The sequence below is a fragment of the Pan troglodytes genome, chromosome 19 (genome assembly GCF_028858775.2).
Source record: "Pan troglodytes isolate AG18354 chromosome 19, NHGRI_mPanTro3-v2.0_pri, whole genome shotgun sequence".
NCBI classification, from domain to species: Eukaryota; Metazoa; Chordata; class Mammalia; order Primates; family Hominidae; genus Pan; species Pan troglodytes.
The window spans coordinates 83,144,321-83,159,967 of NC_072417.2; the positions used below are offsets into that span (position 1 = coordinate 83,144,321).

Here is a 15,647-nt window from a genome sequence, read left to right on the forward strand (position 1 = left end):
CGTTAGGACACCGAAGTACTCAGAAATAATAGGCACTTACTCTTCGGTTTACACACACACACACACACGGATTAGTTTATAAAGTTCCAGGATCCAGACCCGGTTAACACTGAAGTTGCTTTTTAGGGGTCTGCGCGCTCTCGCCTGGCTGCTGGGAAGGAGGGCTGGGAGGCGCTGAAGCGAGGGCAGATCTGAGTGTCTGTAGGAGTTGCTATTCCAAAAAAAAATCATTACTCTCTAATTGTTCTGATTTTAGATCAGCAAAGCGTGCCGGGCGGTGGTGGAGAGACTGAGGGCGGACAAGGCGAGAGGGAACGAGCCGTCCACCCTTCAGAGAAGCCTAGGCGCCTTGTAAGTAATTCGCGAACAGTCGGGAGAACAAACAGCCAAGCGGCGCTGCAGTGGCCGCACTTGCGCGCGTCTCAATCCTGGGGGCTCTGCGCGCCCGCCCCAGTCCCTCGCCCCATTGACTCAGTGGCTTCTCCGGGCGCTGCAGCCTCCGCGGGGGGCTTCTAAGGGCCGAGGGGCTCCGGCAGAGAGGGAGTGGAGAGGGAGACGCGCCGGGACCGACGAACAATCCTGCCCCGGCGGCAAAGGTCTCTACCCGGCGCTGGCACCTCGCAGGCCCCTCGAGGAGCACGCAGGGCAAGCGGCCCAAGAGCGGGGGAACCGGGAAGTGTGTGGGGCTCCAGACGGAGTAGGAAGCTTTGCCCAAGGCCAGGCTGCAATCAGGCAGCCGCAACAGCCGGGCGCGGAGCTTCCCACCTGCTGCTGTCCCAGCTGGGCCGCAACTTCCTCCTCCCCGGCCCGGGCCCGACTCCCCGGCCGGGCTCCGAGGGTGGAGGGGGGACGAGGCGGCGGCAGGTTCCCTCCGCTGGCAACGCCTCGCAGCATCCTCCCCTCCCCGTCGCGGTTCCCGGGGCCGGCCGCGCGGCCAGGCGCGCTGCGATTGGCCGGCAGCGGCCGGGGGCGGGGCCAGGAGAGCCGGTGTCGCACGGACCGCCTCAAAAGAGCCCAGGATATTGCAGAGCGCACTGGAGCCCTGGCCAGCGCGCAGCCTTCCCGGCGCCGGCGGGCTGGGTCTTGGGAATTCTGGTTTGCTTTGGCTCACTCGCTTTTTACAAACCACTGGATCTTACATGCCTCTGTACCCCCCACTTCCACTCCATGTCCCCATGCTCCTGCGCCAGCAACAGGTAAGGGCTGCTGTGTTTTCTTCCTTTTCGCTCGCTGCCGGTGTGTCCTGGGGAATGGACTCTGGCCGCCGTCCCCTACCCTACCCTGCCCCGCTGCTCCAGAGGTGCCCAGCTGTCACACTGCTGTAGCGCTCACCCACACAACGGAGTCCCAGATCATGCCTATATAGTTTGTGTGCGCACCAGAACATCCCCAGAGCTAAAAATACTGAGACATGCTTGGAACAGTTGAGCAATAGAAACAGATTTCTCTGCAGCATCTGTTTGTGCTCATAACTTCCAATGCACCAGCTGTAGCGAGATACTGGGTTTGGAGGCAAGGGCGAGAGCGTCTGTGTTCGGTTCTCACTCTAAGTGGGGAAAAAAAGAAAGAAAACGTGGTTGCGGGTTTGGGGGTGCGTCTTGAGCCCTGGTCTTAAACCTTGGCAAAGCTTGGGACTCAGCACTATTCTTGATCCTTGGCTTTTTTTTTTTTTTTCGTCATTGCTTCAAGTATAGCTGTGAGTTTCAAACAGAGTGAGTGTCTCAAAGTTGCCTTCCTGAAAGAAGAGCGGGAGCCCGAGTTGGATTTGAGCCTGAGGATCGCAAAACTTTCACATTACATATCACTCTCCCCTAACCAATTTGTTATTTTCAGTAATAATGGTATTAATACCTGGCTTGAAGACAGTGTGGTTTTAGGAAAGCAAAATAGTCAAAACGACTTGATTCTGCAAAAAGATTGCATCATAGCAGGGATTCATCATGTCAATTGGAAAAAAAATAGGGATAGGGAATGGGCAGTTTAATGTCTGTGTCTGGGTACGGATATCATAGGATGATCACTAGGATAAGGCTGTGAGTTCCGACGATTTTCATAAATTCAGATTTTACCTGTTAGGAAATAAGGTGTTATTTGAAAACCTCGGATATGCAAAGAAACCATATTGCGTTTTACCATTTGTTTTCTTTTCACATTAATAATCAATAGGCTGCCAGATTTCCTCTCGCCAACCAATGTTGTGTGTCTGCTGTACATTATCTGTACACTTGTTAGCGTTTTCCTGCTCACTTCCAAATGTTTCATTTCTATTTGCCATTATCTGGAAAAATCCTGGTGCTCAGAAGGGGTAAGAGATGTTAATTGAAGCATGGTGGAAAGGGTGAGGATAAGGTCAAGGCCATTTTACTTAGCTTCCTCCTCTCTCATATTTTAATGACACTTTATTTTTTAATGTTCTTGGTCTCCATAAGAAATATTTGATCTAAACTCATGTGAATTTTGCTTTTAAAAAAAATAAAAGAACACAGTCTTTCTACATCCTTTGGACTCCTGAGTTGTAGAATCTCTGGTTAGCTGTAGCGTCCTTGTATGACTTTTGCGTAGCCTGAAAGATTGAAAACAGCTACCTGCACAGATTGAGTGTTTCAGATTTTTTTAAGTGTATATTTTTATTTACCAAACATGTCTGTTTTTCAGCGTATGCAAATGCTGAGCAGTGCTACAAGCCAAGTGTCGTTGAGTATAAATGTTAGACAGGGGGCTCACACGTAGATAGATGGGTATCCCCCTCCCCTCCCCACTTCCCCCTCCTCCTGCCTCATGTTTATTGAGCTTCTAAGAGGCTGCTTTCCTAGCAGTTGTGCTCACATAGCAACATGTGCCCAGAGCACACTCAGGCTGTTCTATATGGCGTCAGCTGGGGAATAGCTGCTCTAAACACTCATTAGCAGACCTGTCTCTCAGCCCAGTATGTTTTCTTTTGCTACCTTTATTTCCTATCCTTAGAAACTTTCTTATTCATTGCACACCATGACCATATTACAGGACACATTTACTCTCATTTGATTTTTTTTTTTAGTTATTTATAAGCCATATTGGAAGTATTACCTATATAGTCAAAGCAATTTAGATCCCTCATTTGTACCATGTGATCTCCTTGACCTTACATTTATCCATAGCTCTTTCTCCTTTAACATCTACCTAAGTTTAAAACGCTGAACTATTTTTTTCCATTGCTTATGCTTAATTTTGGCTCAGCCTATAAATAGTCTTAACATGAACAGCACCACATGTAACCTCTCAATTTCCCAAAAATACTTTCTACATCATGGGTTATGGCCTGGATAAAAATGATTATTTGTGTCCATGAAATTTACATCTAGACCCTTAAATATTTTGGCTGGAAGGGAGATTTACACATTGTTCATCAAATCAGATTTCAATTCTCTGGATTTGTATCACTTAGTTTTCTCATCTACTCCTCATTGATTGCATCTCAAACATTATTTTGAATATATGCTTGAAATAAAGTTGCATGTAAGCCCTGTTTTTTTAATGATAGCTTTTCTCAGCTGCTCACGAATTGGTAATTGCTAGTGAGAGGACCGGGCAAGGAAGTTTTTTGCTTGCTTAAAGTCGCTCAGGCATGTGGGCAGGTTAACAGTAAAAGCAATTTTTACCATGAAACATTAAGACCGTTACCCCATCAAACCCTGACAGGTTCTAGACTTTAGCTATGTAATCAGCTCCACAAAAAGTCTGAATACATATATGTGTGTGCACCTGCATATACACATAAATCTGTTTGGAGGCATATCTATTTGAAGTGGCAAAAGTTTTCATTTTGCCAAAAAAAAAAAAAAGCCCCAAACTCCTCTTTTTCTCTTTCCAGGAAGAAATGGTAAAATTTCTAAATGATGCTCCACATGTGGAACAAATTCTGTTATTAGCAATGGAAATAAGACAATAATAGTCTCTCAATACAGGCTACTTTCAAGATTCTAAATGTGGAAAGCTATTCATAGGAAGCTGGTATTGTGTGATTTGTGGAATCCAAACAAATGTCCTGGGGTCAAGATTTTTGGAAAGTCATAATTCAGTCTTTAGATTTCATATGGTTGTTATGTTTTAATCTGGAAGGAGTACAGAAATAAGTCAGAAGAAATTTGAGACTGTCTACTCATGGCCCCTAATGGTAACTCACATGGAAGGATTGTTTTGAATCATGAAAAGGGAATTTCTTGGTGTCAGCTTATAATACAAAGTTCTGAAGTCAATCAGAACTCAAAAATACAAAGCATTCATTGAATGAAGTTCTTCTCCTTTTTTTGAAATGTACACCTGCGTTTGGTGTTGTTGCTGTCTCTGTCTGTTTAGTAATGTGAGAAAACTAAGATGAAATAATTGCTTAAAAAATGCTGTCCATGTACAGGATCTAGAACCTTGAGGGGTAGGATTCTTGTTTCTTTGGTCCAAGTGCAAACTTCACAGGGAAGCAGACAAAACATTGAAGCAGGTGGAAGGTTAAGAAAGCACAGTAACTTCTTTTTATAAAGTAATTCAAAGGCACTTTCAAACTGAGCATCATTTAGGTGTCAAAAGCTGCCAAAATGTAACACACATTGCAATTTTCATAGATGACTAATCTCAGGAAAAATGTGTTGGGGCACATTCTTGCATAATAACTTGGATAAAGAAGAAGTCAAAAGACAGTAACAAGGCATTTTCAAAGGCAATGCACCTTGCCTCTTCTTAAGGGAATGCACAAAAACAACATAAATGGATTGCTTTATTTGTTTGCGGCTGGCTTGGCTGGTATCGGGTCTATTAACTGTTTAATCTTAATGGATTTAGAGAAGAAAAAAGTGGAGTCTTCATTATCAGGCATCAACAAATTTCTGACTCTTTTCATGAGTTATTCATTGCCCCCCTTTGATATAGCAGAAGGATTTGGTTGTATGGAAAGTTGAAGATGGGCTTTATTTTTCAGTTCTAACTCTTATTAGTTTTGTTATTACACATTTGGTAAAGAAAACACCTTAGACTTTCTCTTAGCTTTTTGTTAGTTAGTCAAGGGAAATAGTTTCTTAGGAGTGAAGATGGAAAGTTAAAGTACATAGATAGTTCTTAGCTAGGGAAGACTGAGGCAATAGGAGAAAACTGAGAACTACTATTTGCACATATTAAGTAAAGGTGAGTGCCTTCTCCATAGGAACCTATACCAAATAACAGCGCTGGAAGTGAAAGTAAGCGGACTGGCATTTATGATCTGTCCTTACACAGTTGTCTCTGTCTGAGAGAACACAGCACTGGACTCACATGAAATGAGTTCCTGCCTTATCTCAATCCGCTAAAGACCTGGTCCTTTGGCACAATGGTGCTTACTTCCTAGCCTGTCATTACACATGACAGCCCCATCTCAGGAGAATTTCAGGGCTCTTATTGCTAGGCAACAGAATTGCTCTCTATCCCCCAGAGCAAACCTGCGTCTTCAAAGTCTTCAAGCCAGAATTACCTGTACTAATAGAGACTTAGCAGGCATTTCTGCATAGTGGTTGCTTAAAGTGTGAGAAGTGATGAAGCAAGCCCAAACAGTATCCAGAAACTGGGATCCATTTCAGATTATTATAAGCAATAGGGGCAGTATTCACCATCGTAGGAGGTTTTGTCCACTAGTTCCCTCTATTTTCAGGATACACACTCAGTCAAGCCTACTCCAAAATCCACTTCACTATTCTATTTGTAGGTGGGAATCTGACTTTCTTCCTCTAGCATTTCGTCAGCCTATCCGGTCTGCTCAGTTATATCATTTAAACAAAATAGTCTGTCTTCCGATTTCAACCTTGCCATCAGGGACTCTAATATTCTCCCGTAATGCACATGCAACTCAGTGGATATCAATGCTGCGTCCACCTGAAGTTTTCTAAACATGTCCTTTTTCCAAAAATTTTACGACAAACCTTGGAATCAGACAGTCTTTCATCTGCTTAACAGGGATCCTAGCAAGTGGGGCAGGCAGAAGAAGAGAATAAGAGAAGGGAGAGGTAGACCTGAACAATAGAATATTCTAGATCCCTGGCCAATAAGAAGGGAAAGGGGACCTGACCTGACATTTTGGTTGAACAACTGTCACCGACAACTCTTCTATGTTTAACGACTTTATGCTTTTAAATAAAAGTTTTACAAAGCATGCTTAGGATACAAAGAAATTTAAAACCTTATAATTTAATGTAAATTATACTTATCTTTACCTGATTATGTGTTTTTGTTAGGATATGTTGTCTTAGACAGTAGAATTCTTTAAGAGTGGCTTATTTTGTAATGCACAGTCTCTCTTTTCTTGCAGGACATGTTCTCTGGATGTCAGCTGAGTCATTAAAGTAACTCTGCATGTCAGCAGACAGACCTTGGTAGAACCACAAGGCTCCCAGAGACACCCATCTCTCCTCATTTTTTTTGTGTGTGTGTCTTCACCGAACATTCAAAACTGTTTCTCCAAAGCGTTTTGCAAAAACTCAGACTGTTTTCCAAAGCAGAAGCACTGGAGTCCCCAGCAGAAGCGATGGGCAGTGTGCGAACCAACCGCTACAGCATCGTCTCTTCAGAAGAAGACGGTATGAAGTTGGCCACCATGGCAGTTGCAAATGGCTTTGGGAACGGGAAGAGTAAAGTCCACACCCGACAACAGTGCAGGAGCCGCTTTGTGAAGAAAGATGGCCACTGTAATGTTCAGTTCATCAATGTGGGTGAGAAGGGGCAACGGTACCTCGCAGACATCTTCACCACGTGTGTGGACATTCGCTGGCGGTGGATGCTGGTTATCTTCTGCCTGGCTTTCGTCCTGTCATGGCTGTTTTTTGGCTGTGTGTTTTGGTTGATAGCTCTGCTCCATGGGGACCTGGATGCATCCAAAGAGGGCAAAGCTTGTGTGTCCGAGGTCAACAGCTTCACGGCTGCCTTCCTCTTCTCCATTGAGACCCAGACAACCATAGGCTATGGTTTCAGGTGTGTCACGGATGAATGCCCAATTGCTGTTTTCATGGTGGTGTTCCAGTCAATCGTGGGCTGCATCATCGATGCTTTCATCATTGGCGCAGTCATGGCCAAGATGGCAAAGCCAAAGAAGAGAAACGAGACTCTCGTCTTCAGTCACAATGCCGTGATTGCCATGAGAGACGGCAAGCTGTGTTTGATGTGGCGAGTGGGCAATCTTCGGAAAAGCCACTTGGTGGAAGCTCATGTTCGAGCACAGCTCCTCAAATCCAGAATTACTTCTGAAGGGGAGTATATCCCTCTGGATCAAATAGACATCAATGTTGGGTTTGACAGTGGAATCGATCGTATATTTCTGGTGTCCCCGATCACTATAGTCCATGAAATAGATGAAGACAGTCCTTTATATGATTTGAGTAAACAGGACATTGACAACGCAGACTTTGAAATCGTGGTCATACTGGAAGGCATGGTGGAAGCCACTGCCATGACAACACAGTGCCGTAGCTCTTATCTAGCAAATGAAATCCTGTGGGGCCACCGCTATGAGCCTGTGCTCTTTGAAGAGAAGCACTACTACAAAGTGGACTATTCCAGGTTCCACAAAACTTACGAAGTCCCCAACACTCCCCTTTGTAGTGCCAGAGACTTAGCAGAAAAGAAATATATCCTCTCGAATGCAAATTCATTTTGCTATGAAAATGAAGTTGCCCTCACAAGCAAAGAGGAAGACGACAGTGAAAATGGAGTTCCAGAAAGCACTAGTACGGACACGCCCCCTGACATAGACCTTCACAACCAGGCAAGTGTACCTCTAGAGCCCAGGCCCTTACGGCGAGAGTCGGAGATATGACTGACTGATTCCTTCTCTGGAATAGTTACTTTACAACACGGTCTGTTGGTCAGAGGCCCAAAACAGTTATACAGATGACGGTACTGGTCAAGATGGGTCAAGCAAGCGGCCACAAGGGACTGAGGCAAGCACAATGGTTTCAAAGAAAGACTGTAAGCTCCATGATTAGCATAAAGCACTAACCATGTCTCCATGTGACCCGATGGCACATAGATGTTGTTGAATAAGTTATGGGTTTTTATGTTTTGTTTTGTGTTTTTCCAAAACTTGAACTTGCAGGCAAGCCTTGGTTGGGTATTTGATTTATCCAGAATGCTTCTCTTTAGGGAACAAGGATGTTTTTAATGGCATAACAAAGGCAAGACTCTGCCTTAATTTTTGAAAAGCTGCTAACTACATGAACACAAATGTGTATTTTTGTTGCAGTGTAGTTTTCCTTTTGTGTAATTTTAAAGTCAGTGTTGAATTTTATTGAAAGCTCATGATGCGCTTCAAAGTGGCAAGTATTTGGCTATTAACTGCCAAAACAAGAGCCTGATTTTTTGAGGCCAGTAATTTGTTTGCTAGAATTGATTTTTTTTCTCTCTCTCTTTGTTACATAAGGGCATTATGTAACACTAGCCAAATGGTAGCCTCTGGGTTGTTGTTGTTTTTTTCTTTTCCTCCATGATGTTAATGGGTTATCTCAAATTTTAAGTTAAACTACCTAAAATAAATACCAAAGATAATGCATATTTTTGCACAGTGGAGCTTACACTTAAAAGAAAACAAAGCCCCATGGGCTGCCTTGAAATCAAGAGACAATAACTTTGAACCTCAGCAAGACCTTGAACCGCCGGTTCATTTTGCACCTTATTCAGAAAATAGAGCATCATACTCACCGAGTCTAGTCAGTCTAGTGCTTTTAAAAATTTTGTCCTTTCATGTAACTTTTTTATTTTAAGAGGAAGAAGAAGAAAGGGGCACACACACACAATACCGACGTCTATCCTTTCCTGCTAGGCAGTGCTGGCCAGGCTCATGTGTAGTGTGTGAGATGGTGATGTACTCTTATATTTTTCTGGGCTTTTCCTTTTGCACATTCCAAAATTCATTTCATAAGACAAGATCTTCATAGGACCTCCTTGGCATCCTGGCATTCTCAAAACTGAGCCATCCAGCATGAAAGATAAATGGGTTTAAACCCTTGCTGCTGAATTTATTGCCTGGACTGTCAGGACATCGCCAGCCCACCTTCACCTTAGAGAAGATGCCACACCTGGCCTCCACGCTTGCTCTTCTGATCAGTCTGTCTGGATTGAGTCCTACAGTGTCAGATAGGGCGGCAAATGCCAAAGCAGGGAAACAGGGAGGTGTGGACAAGCCAGTTTGATGCAGCACTTCAGATCAAGTGCTTAGGAAGAAGAGGAAACTTGCCTTTTTTATGGCAGAGGATAGTCATGAAAATGTCTCAGTATTTTAGGGTCAATGAGAGCCATAAAAATATAACATAATCACAAGTAAAGGAGATAATGGTCTAAAACAGCTATTTCCCTTTTCTGTGTGCATACTTATGACTGAATGTGAGCTAAGCATTTTCTCCTGTGGAGCCCTAGAGCAGGTTACTAAGGAAGGACACATTGTTTTCCAGAAGCCTCCCCTGCCTGGCTGACTGCCTTGCTAGAAACATAATTTTTTTTTTTTTCTCACTGAAGCTCAATAATGGAACTCTTTTTTTTTTTTTTTTAATTTAAAGTTCCCTATTTGTGAATTCTGGGATTACTGACTTTTCTTTTTAATTGGAGTCTCAAAATCAACTCTCTTATGGTATTATATCTCTGTATGCCATTAAAAAACAGCTTGTTCTAGAATCATGTATTTTGTAAACTGATGTTTGTGATGGTCTCTGGTTCTTGAACAGCCATATCTGAATGCCGTGCCTGCAAAACTATGACAATTTTTGCTGTTTTCAGCCTTCAGATTTGATGGCTTGGAAAACTGAGGTGTTATTTTCAATGAAACAAAGAAAGAGATGTTAAGCAAGTGGTTGTTTTAGATCCAAATGTAAAGGCAGGTTTGGGAAGGTGTTTAAAGAGTTGGAGGAATTGGGGATTGAGTGGACAAGAAAACTACAGAAGAGGCAACAATTTGGTTCTTGACAGTGAGAGGATATTGAGGGCTTCAGCTGCTGCTATTATGATGTTTTGCAAAGGAAAATAATCAAACCAAAGAGTATTCAGTGATATGTAAATTAAATGAAGATACAGTGGAGAATGGGGGTGACCACAAAAGAGGCTCCCCCTAAACACACAGTGCTGCCACTTAAAAAGACTTGAGAAATTTGAAAGGGGGTGGGTATGGGGGGGGGCAAGAAAGAGGGAGGGAAATCTTTCAACTTACTTCTGAAAAAGAGAAAAAAATATAAAATTTCTGGTGCACAGGTTTGTTTTTTCAAGAAAATTTTGCAGAAGCTATGTTTTTAAAGTGTACATTTTATAAAGTTTATCAGATATTTTCATATTTAAAGCCAAATGTAAATAGAGGTCTGTAAAGAAAAATAATTGCCATAGAAAGTATAATTTCAGTGCAGTAATTTCTGAGAGCTAGTACCTATATGCTACCGGTTAGCATGGTTTTAGCAAATATATACCAGCCTTATAAGGTTCGTATTGCTATGTTCTTCTGTTATTTATTTCAGCATGGACTGTTCATTTGAAACCTTTTTCTAGTTATTAGCGTTTTAACAGTTACAAGCTTTAAATGGCAATTTTTTCTTTCTTTTTTTTTTTTTTTTGTCAAGAGCCAAGACACAGGTAATGCACGACATTGATTGCTGCATTTTACCTTCAAAATATTTGTCCTTATTGACTGGGTCTCCTTAATTAGTGTACACATGTCATTAGAATGCAGACGGAGGGGACTCACCATGAATATCTGGGGTCGATTCCCAGATGTGTGTTGCTTCTCTATTGCAAGCAGATTCGCTGTTGGATTTACTTCGGATTTATTCCCTTTTAAAGAATTTTTGCCCATATCTGGAAGGGCACTATATTTTTGGGGGGAGCCATAGATTCCTGGTTATCCTATTTTTAAACAAAATGTAGACAAAGTGAACTCTATTTTGATTATTGAGAAAGGAGTAGTTTTCTATCCCTCTAAGAGTATACTTGAATCAGACATTTTAAGGATGTCACTATGGCACTGTTGTCATTTCCAAATTCCTAGAAAAGTTTGTTTTACTTTGTTTTTATTCTGTTAATGCATTCTTTCTTCTCTTTACTTCCTTTCTTGCCAGTACACTCCTATCCCAACTCTGTTTATCTGATGAGTTGTGTCCCGTAAATCATATTTCCCTTACAATTAATAAATGTCACTTCATATTTTATAATAAACCACTCAGTAAAAGCAAAAGCTTGTCCTGAGAAGCAGAGTGAGTTCTTTTTCACTCTGTGTGTAATAATGTTAAGGTGGGAAAAAAAAAGTGTGGCATAGCTACCTGCCCATCCCCAACCCTCAGCAAAGTAGAATCTCTTTTCTAGTAATTTTGGGTTTCCGCTCTGGGCTCTGGCAAGTTGAACAATCCTAGCCATTGACAATCGTGATAGTTATTATTTTCCCATTTGCTGTCTTTTTGTATCTAAAGTCTTCCTATTGTACTGCACAAACCATGGATTGTACATATTTTTATATATTATGTCTTATTTTATTATTTCTAAATAAAAAAATTAAAAATTGAAAACAAATTCATGGAAGAATCTTTGGGCTTCCTGTATGATTACTCTAGAAACACCATAAAGCAAATGTTCCCAAACAATGGAACATAAACCCTGATAGGTTAGATGAATAGAGCCATAGAAATGGCCTCAACAGACAGGTGCAGTGGGGTGGCAGATTAGTTTAATTCAAGTTAGAGGAAGTCAAGCTCATATTTTGTTTTTGGATAGAATAGGCTAGGTAGAAAGGGAATACAAAAGACCAATGAACACGCCAAAAAAAAAAAAACTAACAAAAATATTATCAAGTTTAGATTTTGCTTCTCTCTTTAATGGGTGATAAGGTGTAGTTGCTCTTTATGGAGCCTCAACTATGTGTAGAGTTCTTGCATTACATATTATTTTTATCTCATTCCCACAGAAACCAAATCAGGATATTATTATTTTGTATTATAGACTAAGACTTGGCAAATAAGTTCTGTAAAGGGCCAGGCAGTTAAGTATTTTTTGGCTTTATGAACCAGAGGGTCTTTGTCTCAACTATGCAAATTCAGCCTTGTAATGTGAAAGCAGTTACAGACAATATGAAAACAAATGGTATGGCTGTGTTTCAAAACAATTTTACTAACATCTACAGCCAGTGGGCTAGATTTGGCTTATGGCCAGTAGTGTGTTGACCCCTGTTTTGGGTGAAGAAACTGAGTATGAATTTTAAAGCTAATGAATCAATGAGGTAGTATTTGGATTCTGGTTTTACCTGCATCTAAACCTAGTTTTATCCATTAAACTATATATCATTTCAGGTCACAAAGCTACCAAGGATATGTAGTCCCGCCACTTTCTCTGGCAAATTTGAAATAAATAAATGTTTCTCAAGGTTGGAAATATGGAGAAAATTTGCATTCTAAAATATGGGTTGCACCTTGCTCTTTTTTCTTTAACTAATATGGCAATTATTATTTATGTTTCAAATATGACTCTAAGTCCTTTCTAAGTACTAAATAATTTAGTCTTAACAGCAAGTCTATGGAATAGGCTGTATTATTGTCGTCATTTAAGAAATGAAGAAACTAAGGCTCAGAGAGGTTAAGCACCTTGTCCAAGTACATATGGGAATTATTAGTGCTGAAATTCAAACTGAGGCCATTCAATACTAGGCTGTGCTTTTTGTGACTACTCTATGTGCTTTCTTTTTGTACATATTCTTGGTAAAAGCTTCACCATTTAAGACCTTTCTGCTTTTCAGTTTTTATCCTTTTCGGTAATGAAAATACATCCTTTTTGTTTGCACAGCATACGTTAGTGCAGAATTCTTGCCTCGTTCATAACTCGTTCCTAAATTCCTCATTTAATGTTTGGTGAGAGAGAACAACTTACAAGGAGTAGAGTAATTACAAACACTGGTTGTGGGATTTGGGTAAATTTCAAACTTAAGATTAATTTCAATTAACGAGGAATTGTTTAGGTCTGTCTCCAGGCGAAACCACAAAGTTCTGTTACTAACCAAGCTGCAGGAACCCGACCACATCCACACTTTTGCTTTCTGCCCATGGTAGGCAGCCAAAGGTGTAACACAATCCTCTGGGCAATTGAGATAATTAAGCAAGACCGGTTATGGTAACGCCAGGCAGTGAGTTGCATGCTATACAGGCCTCTATTTTTTATTTTATTAAATACGTATACAAAAAGAAAAGGCAGGGGTGGAATTTCAGAGTCCTTTTGCTTGGACTGTCTTTTGAGTGACAAGTGAGGCAAGACCTCCAAGCTCTAGCCTTCAGAAGCAGCAGCTTCCCAGGTCATACTTGCAAAGAAAAAAACAAAATTCCATCTAGAAATATTCATTTTCAAGCTAGCAAAACTGATTAAATGAATCGTATTTGTTTGCCCAAATTTGAGTGAGTGAATAAATGCATAAATGAATAAAGGATGGCTAGCTCTATGTCCTTTAAATGAAGTAAAGAACCAAGTCCGTGATCAGCTTATTTCAGGACCTCAGTGTTTCTTCAGAATATTTCAGACCATGGAGCTAAGTGACCTAATGATTAGTCACTATCTGAGGGTTGTTATAATGATTTTATAAAAAGAGAAATATCTAATTACAGGGTAGTACCTGCAAAGCACAAGTAGAATAAGAGTATCAGAGTGCCTGGCTTAGGAACTGGGTGTCCAACTGTCCTGATTTGCCTGGGACTCAGGGGTTTTCTAGCGTGCAAGACTTTCAGTGCGGAAACTGGAAAAGCTCTGGGCAAACCAGGGGAGTTGGTCATCCTCCTTTGGAAAGTAGAGAAGTAGAATGGCTGGGGGAAAGGGGAAGACCCAGTAGATAAGAATTCGCAAGGGAGGAATTGAAGCAAGGTAAACCAGAGGCAGCACGTGAGTGTTACTAAACAGAATAATAATGGTGAATAATTACTTAGGAAGTGGCTCTCTCCAACTAACTGAAATTTGTCACCTCAAGGGCATTTTTTTTTGTTTTGGAGGAAGGGTTTTCTAAAATATTATACAATTATCTGCCTTATTCAAAAGATGATATATATTATTTAACATTTCCTTATGTGACTCAAGCTAATATGTGCACCTCTTTCTGATGGGATATGCTTTTTAATCTTTTTTTATCACGAAACCAGCAGCTAATATTTTGTCCACTGCCAGAAGTCCCCTAGTGCTAGTTTGTTTTCTGCTTCTTATTCTCTGGGTCAAATAAATCAGATCAACCCATTATGATATAGATTATTGTATCATATATGTCATAGCATATATGATGAGTTTATCATATATCATCATATCATATGTAATATAGATTATCAGAGAGGATATCACATAATCCTCTATGACTAATATCATAGGTAATAGCAGGGAGGTTCAGAAGGCCCGGAGGAGACACAAATTACCTGGCTTCTGCGCAGGGATTTTATATTCATTGTACTGATTTTCGGAGATCTTTTTAATTTCAGGTTTGAGATTATATTCGGAGAGGTTGAGGCCATTAAGGAATTTGACTTTAGAAAATTCTATTCAACTCAACCAAAAATTTGTTAAGCAATTATTATGTAGTACTGGGCACTCAGAGTTTTCTTTATGGACTTGGTCTCCAGTCACAACTTAGAAAATGGGTGGTATGGTTATATATTTATTTTGTCTTAAAAACTAAGAAAAGTAACTGGGTTTTAGATATAAAAAGTTTGTATAGAACAGTAACTACCAATTACTGAGTACTTAGGATCTATTAGGCACTGTACAGACACACTGTTCTTTTCCTCCATGTGTGGACATCTTCATTTGGAAGATTAAATATCTTTGCAGGGAGGTCACTGTGGATTCAAGTGTTTTTGAAACACCCTACTGGGAATCGTTTTCAGTGCACATCATTTGAATATTTTATTTGTGACAAAATTTTTTATAACTCTTTGGTTAAGGTTAAATTCTATGTTTAGAAAAATCCAGAACTCAATCAGAACCACATTTAAGTGACAAAGTTGGATAATTAAGATCGCAAATATCATGTCCTACAAAACAATCAATGAGTGACTATAAAGAACATGTAATTAGTGAGATGGTTTGGTTGTTTAATTGTCAATGGTTCTGATTTGGCTCAAATAACCCAAGAGGCTTTACAAAATATGCTGCACCGGGAGAGTGGACTTGGATTAAGTAAGCAACCTTCTGCTATGATAACTTGGAAGGACATCTCAAATGTCTATAAATAATCTTACCTGGCTTAAAAAACTCCTTTCTCTCTCTCTCTCTCTCTCTCTCTCTCGCTTTCTTTCCCTCTCACTTTCTTTTCTAATTCATGATGGTAACTTCTACCTTTTGTTTTGATTTTTACCCTTGAATTCTAGATAAACTATCTGCAAACGTTCACATTAATGTGGAAGTTTGGTGAGACAAACCTGTTTTCTCAACTTCATAATATCTTAAAATTAAAATATGTAAGACCTTTAAAATATAATACATACCATTTTCTTCCCCTCCTAGCCTCCTTCTAGCCACTTCTCTTGAAACCATTTGCCATATATCAGTAACAGTAACCTTAAAATCAACTTAGTTAAAAAACAACTATTTACGAACATAATACTTGTATAGGCACACAGTCATAATCAGAAGACATCACTTTATAACCTATATTTTTTTACTCTTACAATGGAAAT

At 40.5% G+C, this 15,647-nt stretch overlaps 2 protein-coding genes across 2 annotated transcripts in view; both read left to right on the forward strand.

The window, feature by feature from the left end:
• Positions 1-11,530, forward strand: part of LOC134806912 (uncharacterized) — a 44,753-nt gene extending 33,223 nt beyond the window's left edge. The window contains exons 5-6 of the mRNA XM_063800075.1: positions 357-1,196; positions 6,305-11,530. Coding sequence (XP_063656145.1) covers positions 357-1,196; positions 6,305-6,342 — 878 coding nt within the window. The 3' untranslated portion in view covers positions 6,343-11,530. The remainder of the gene's footprint in view (positions 1-356; positions 1,197-6,304) is intronic.
• KCNJ2 (potassium inwardly rectifying channel subfamily J member 2) lies at positions 1,027-11,522 on the forward strand. The gene is made up of 2 exons (NM_001428081.1): positions 1,027-1,196; positions 6,305-11,522. Exon 2 carries the CDS (start codon positions 6,521-6,523, stop codon positions 7,802-7,804), a length of 1,284 nt encoding a protein of 427 aa, NP_001415010.1. The 5' UTR covers positions 1,027-1,196; positions 6,305-6,520; the 3' UTR covers positions 7,805-11,522.
• Positions 11,531-15,647: the final 4,117 nt, after the last annotated feature.

Excerpts from the sequence above, each read along its gene's own strand:
- KCNJ2 (NM_001428081.1), top strand. The coding sequence starts at position 6,521 with ATGGGCAGTGTGCGAACCAACCGCTACAGCATCGTCTCTTCAGAAGAA.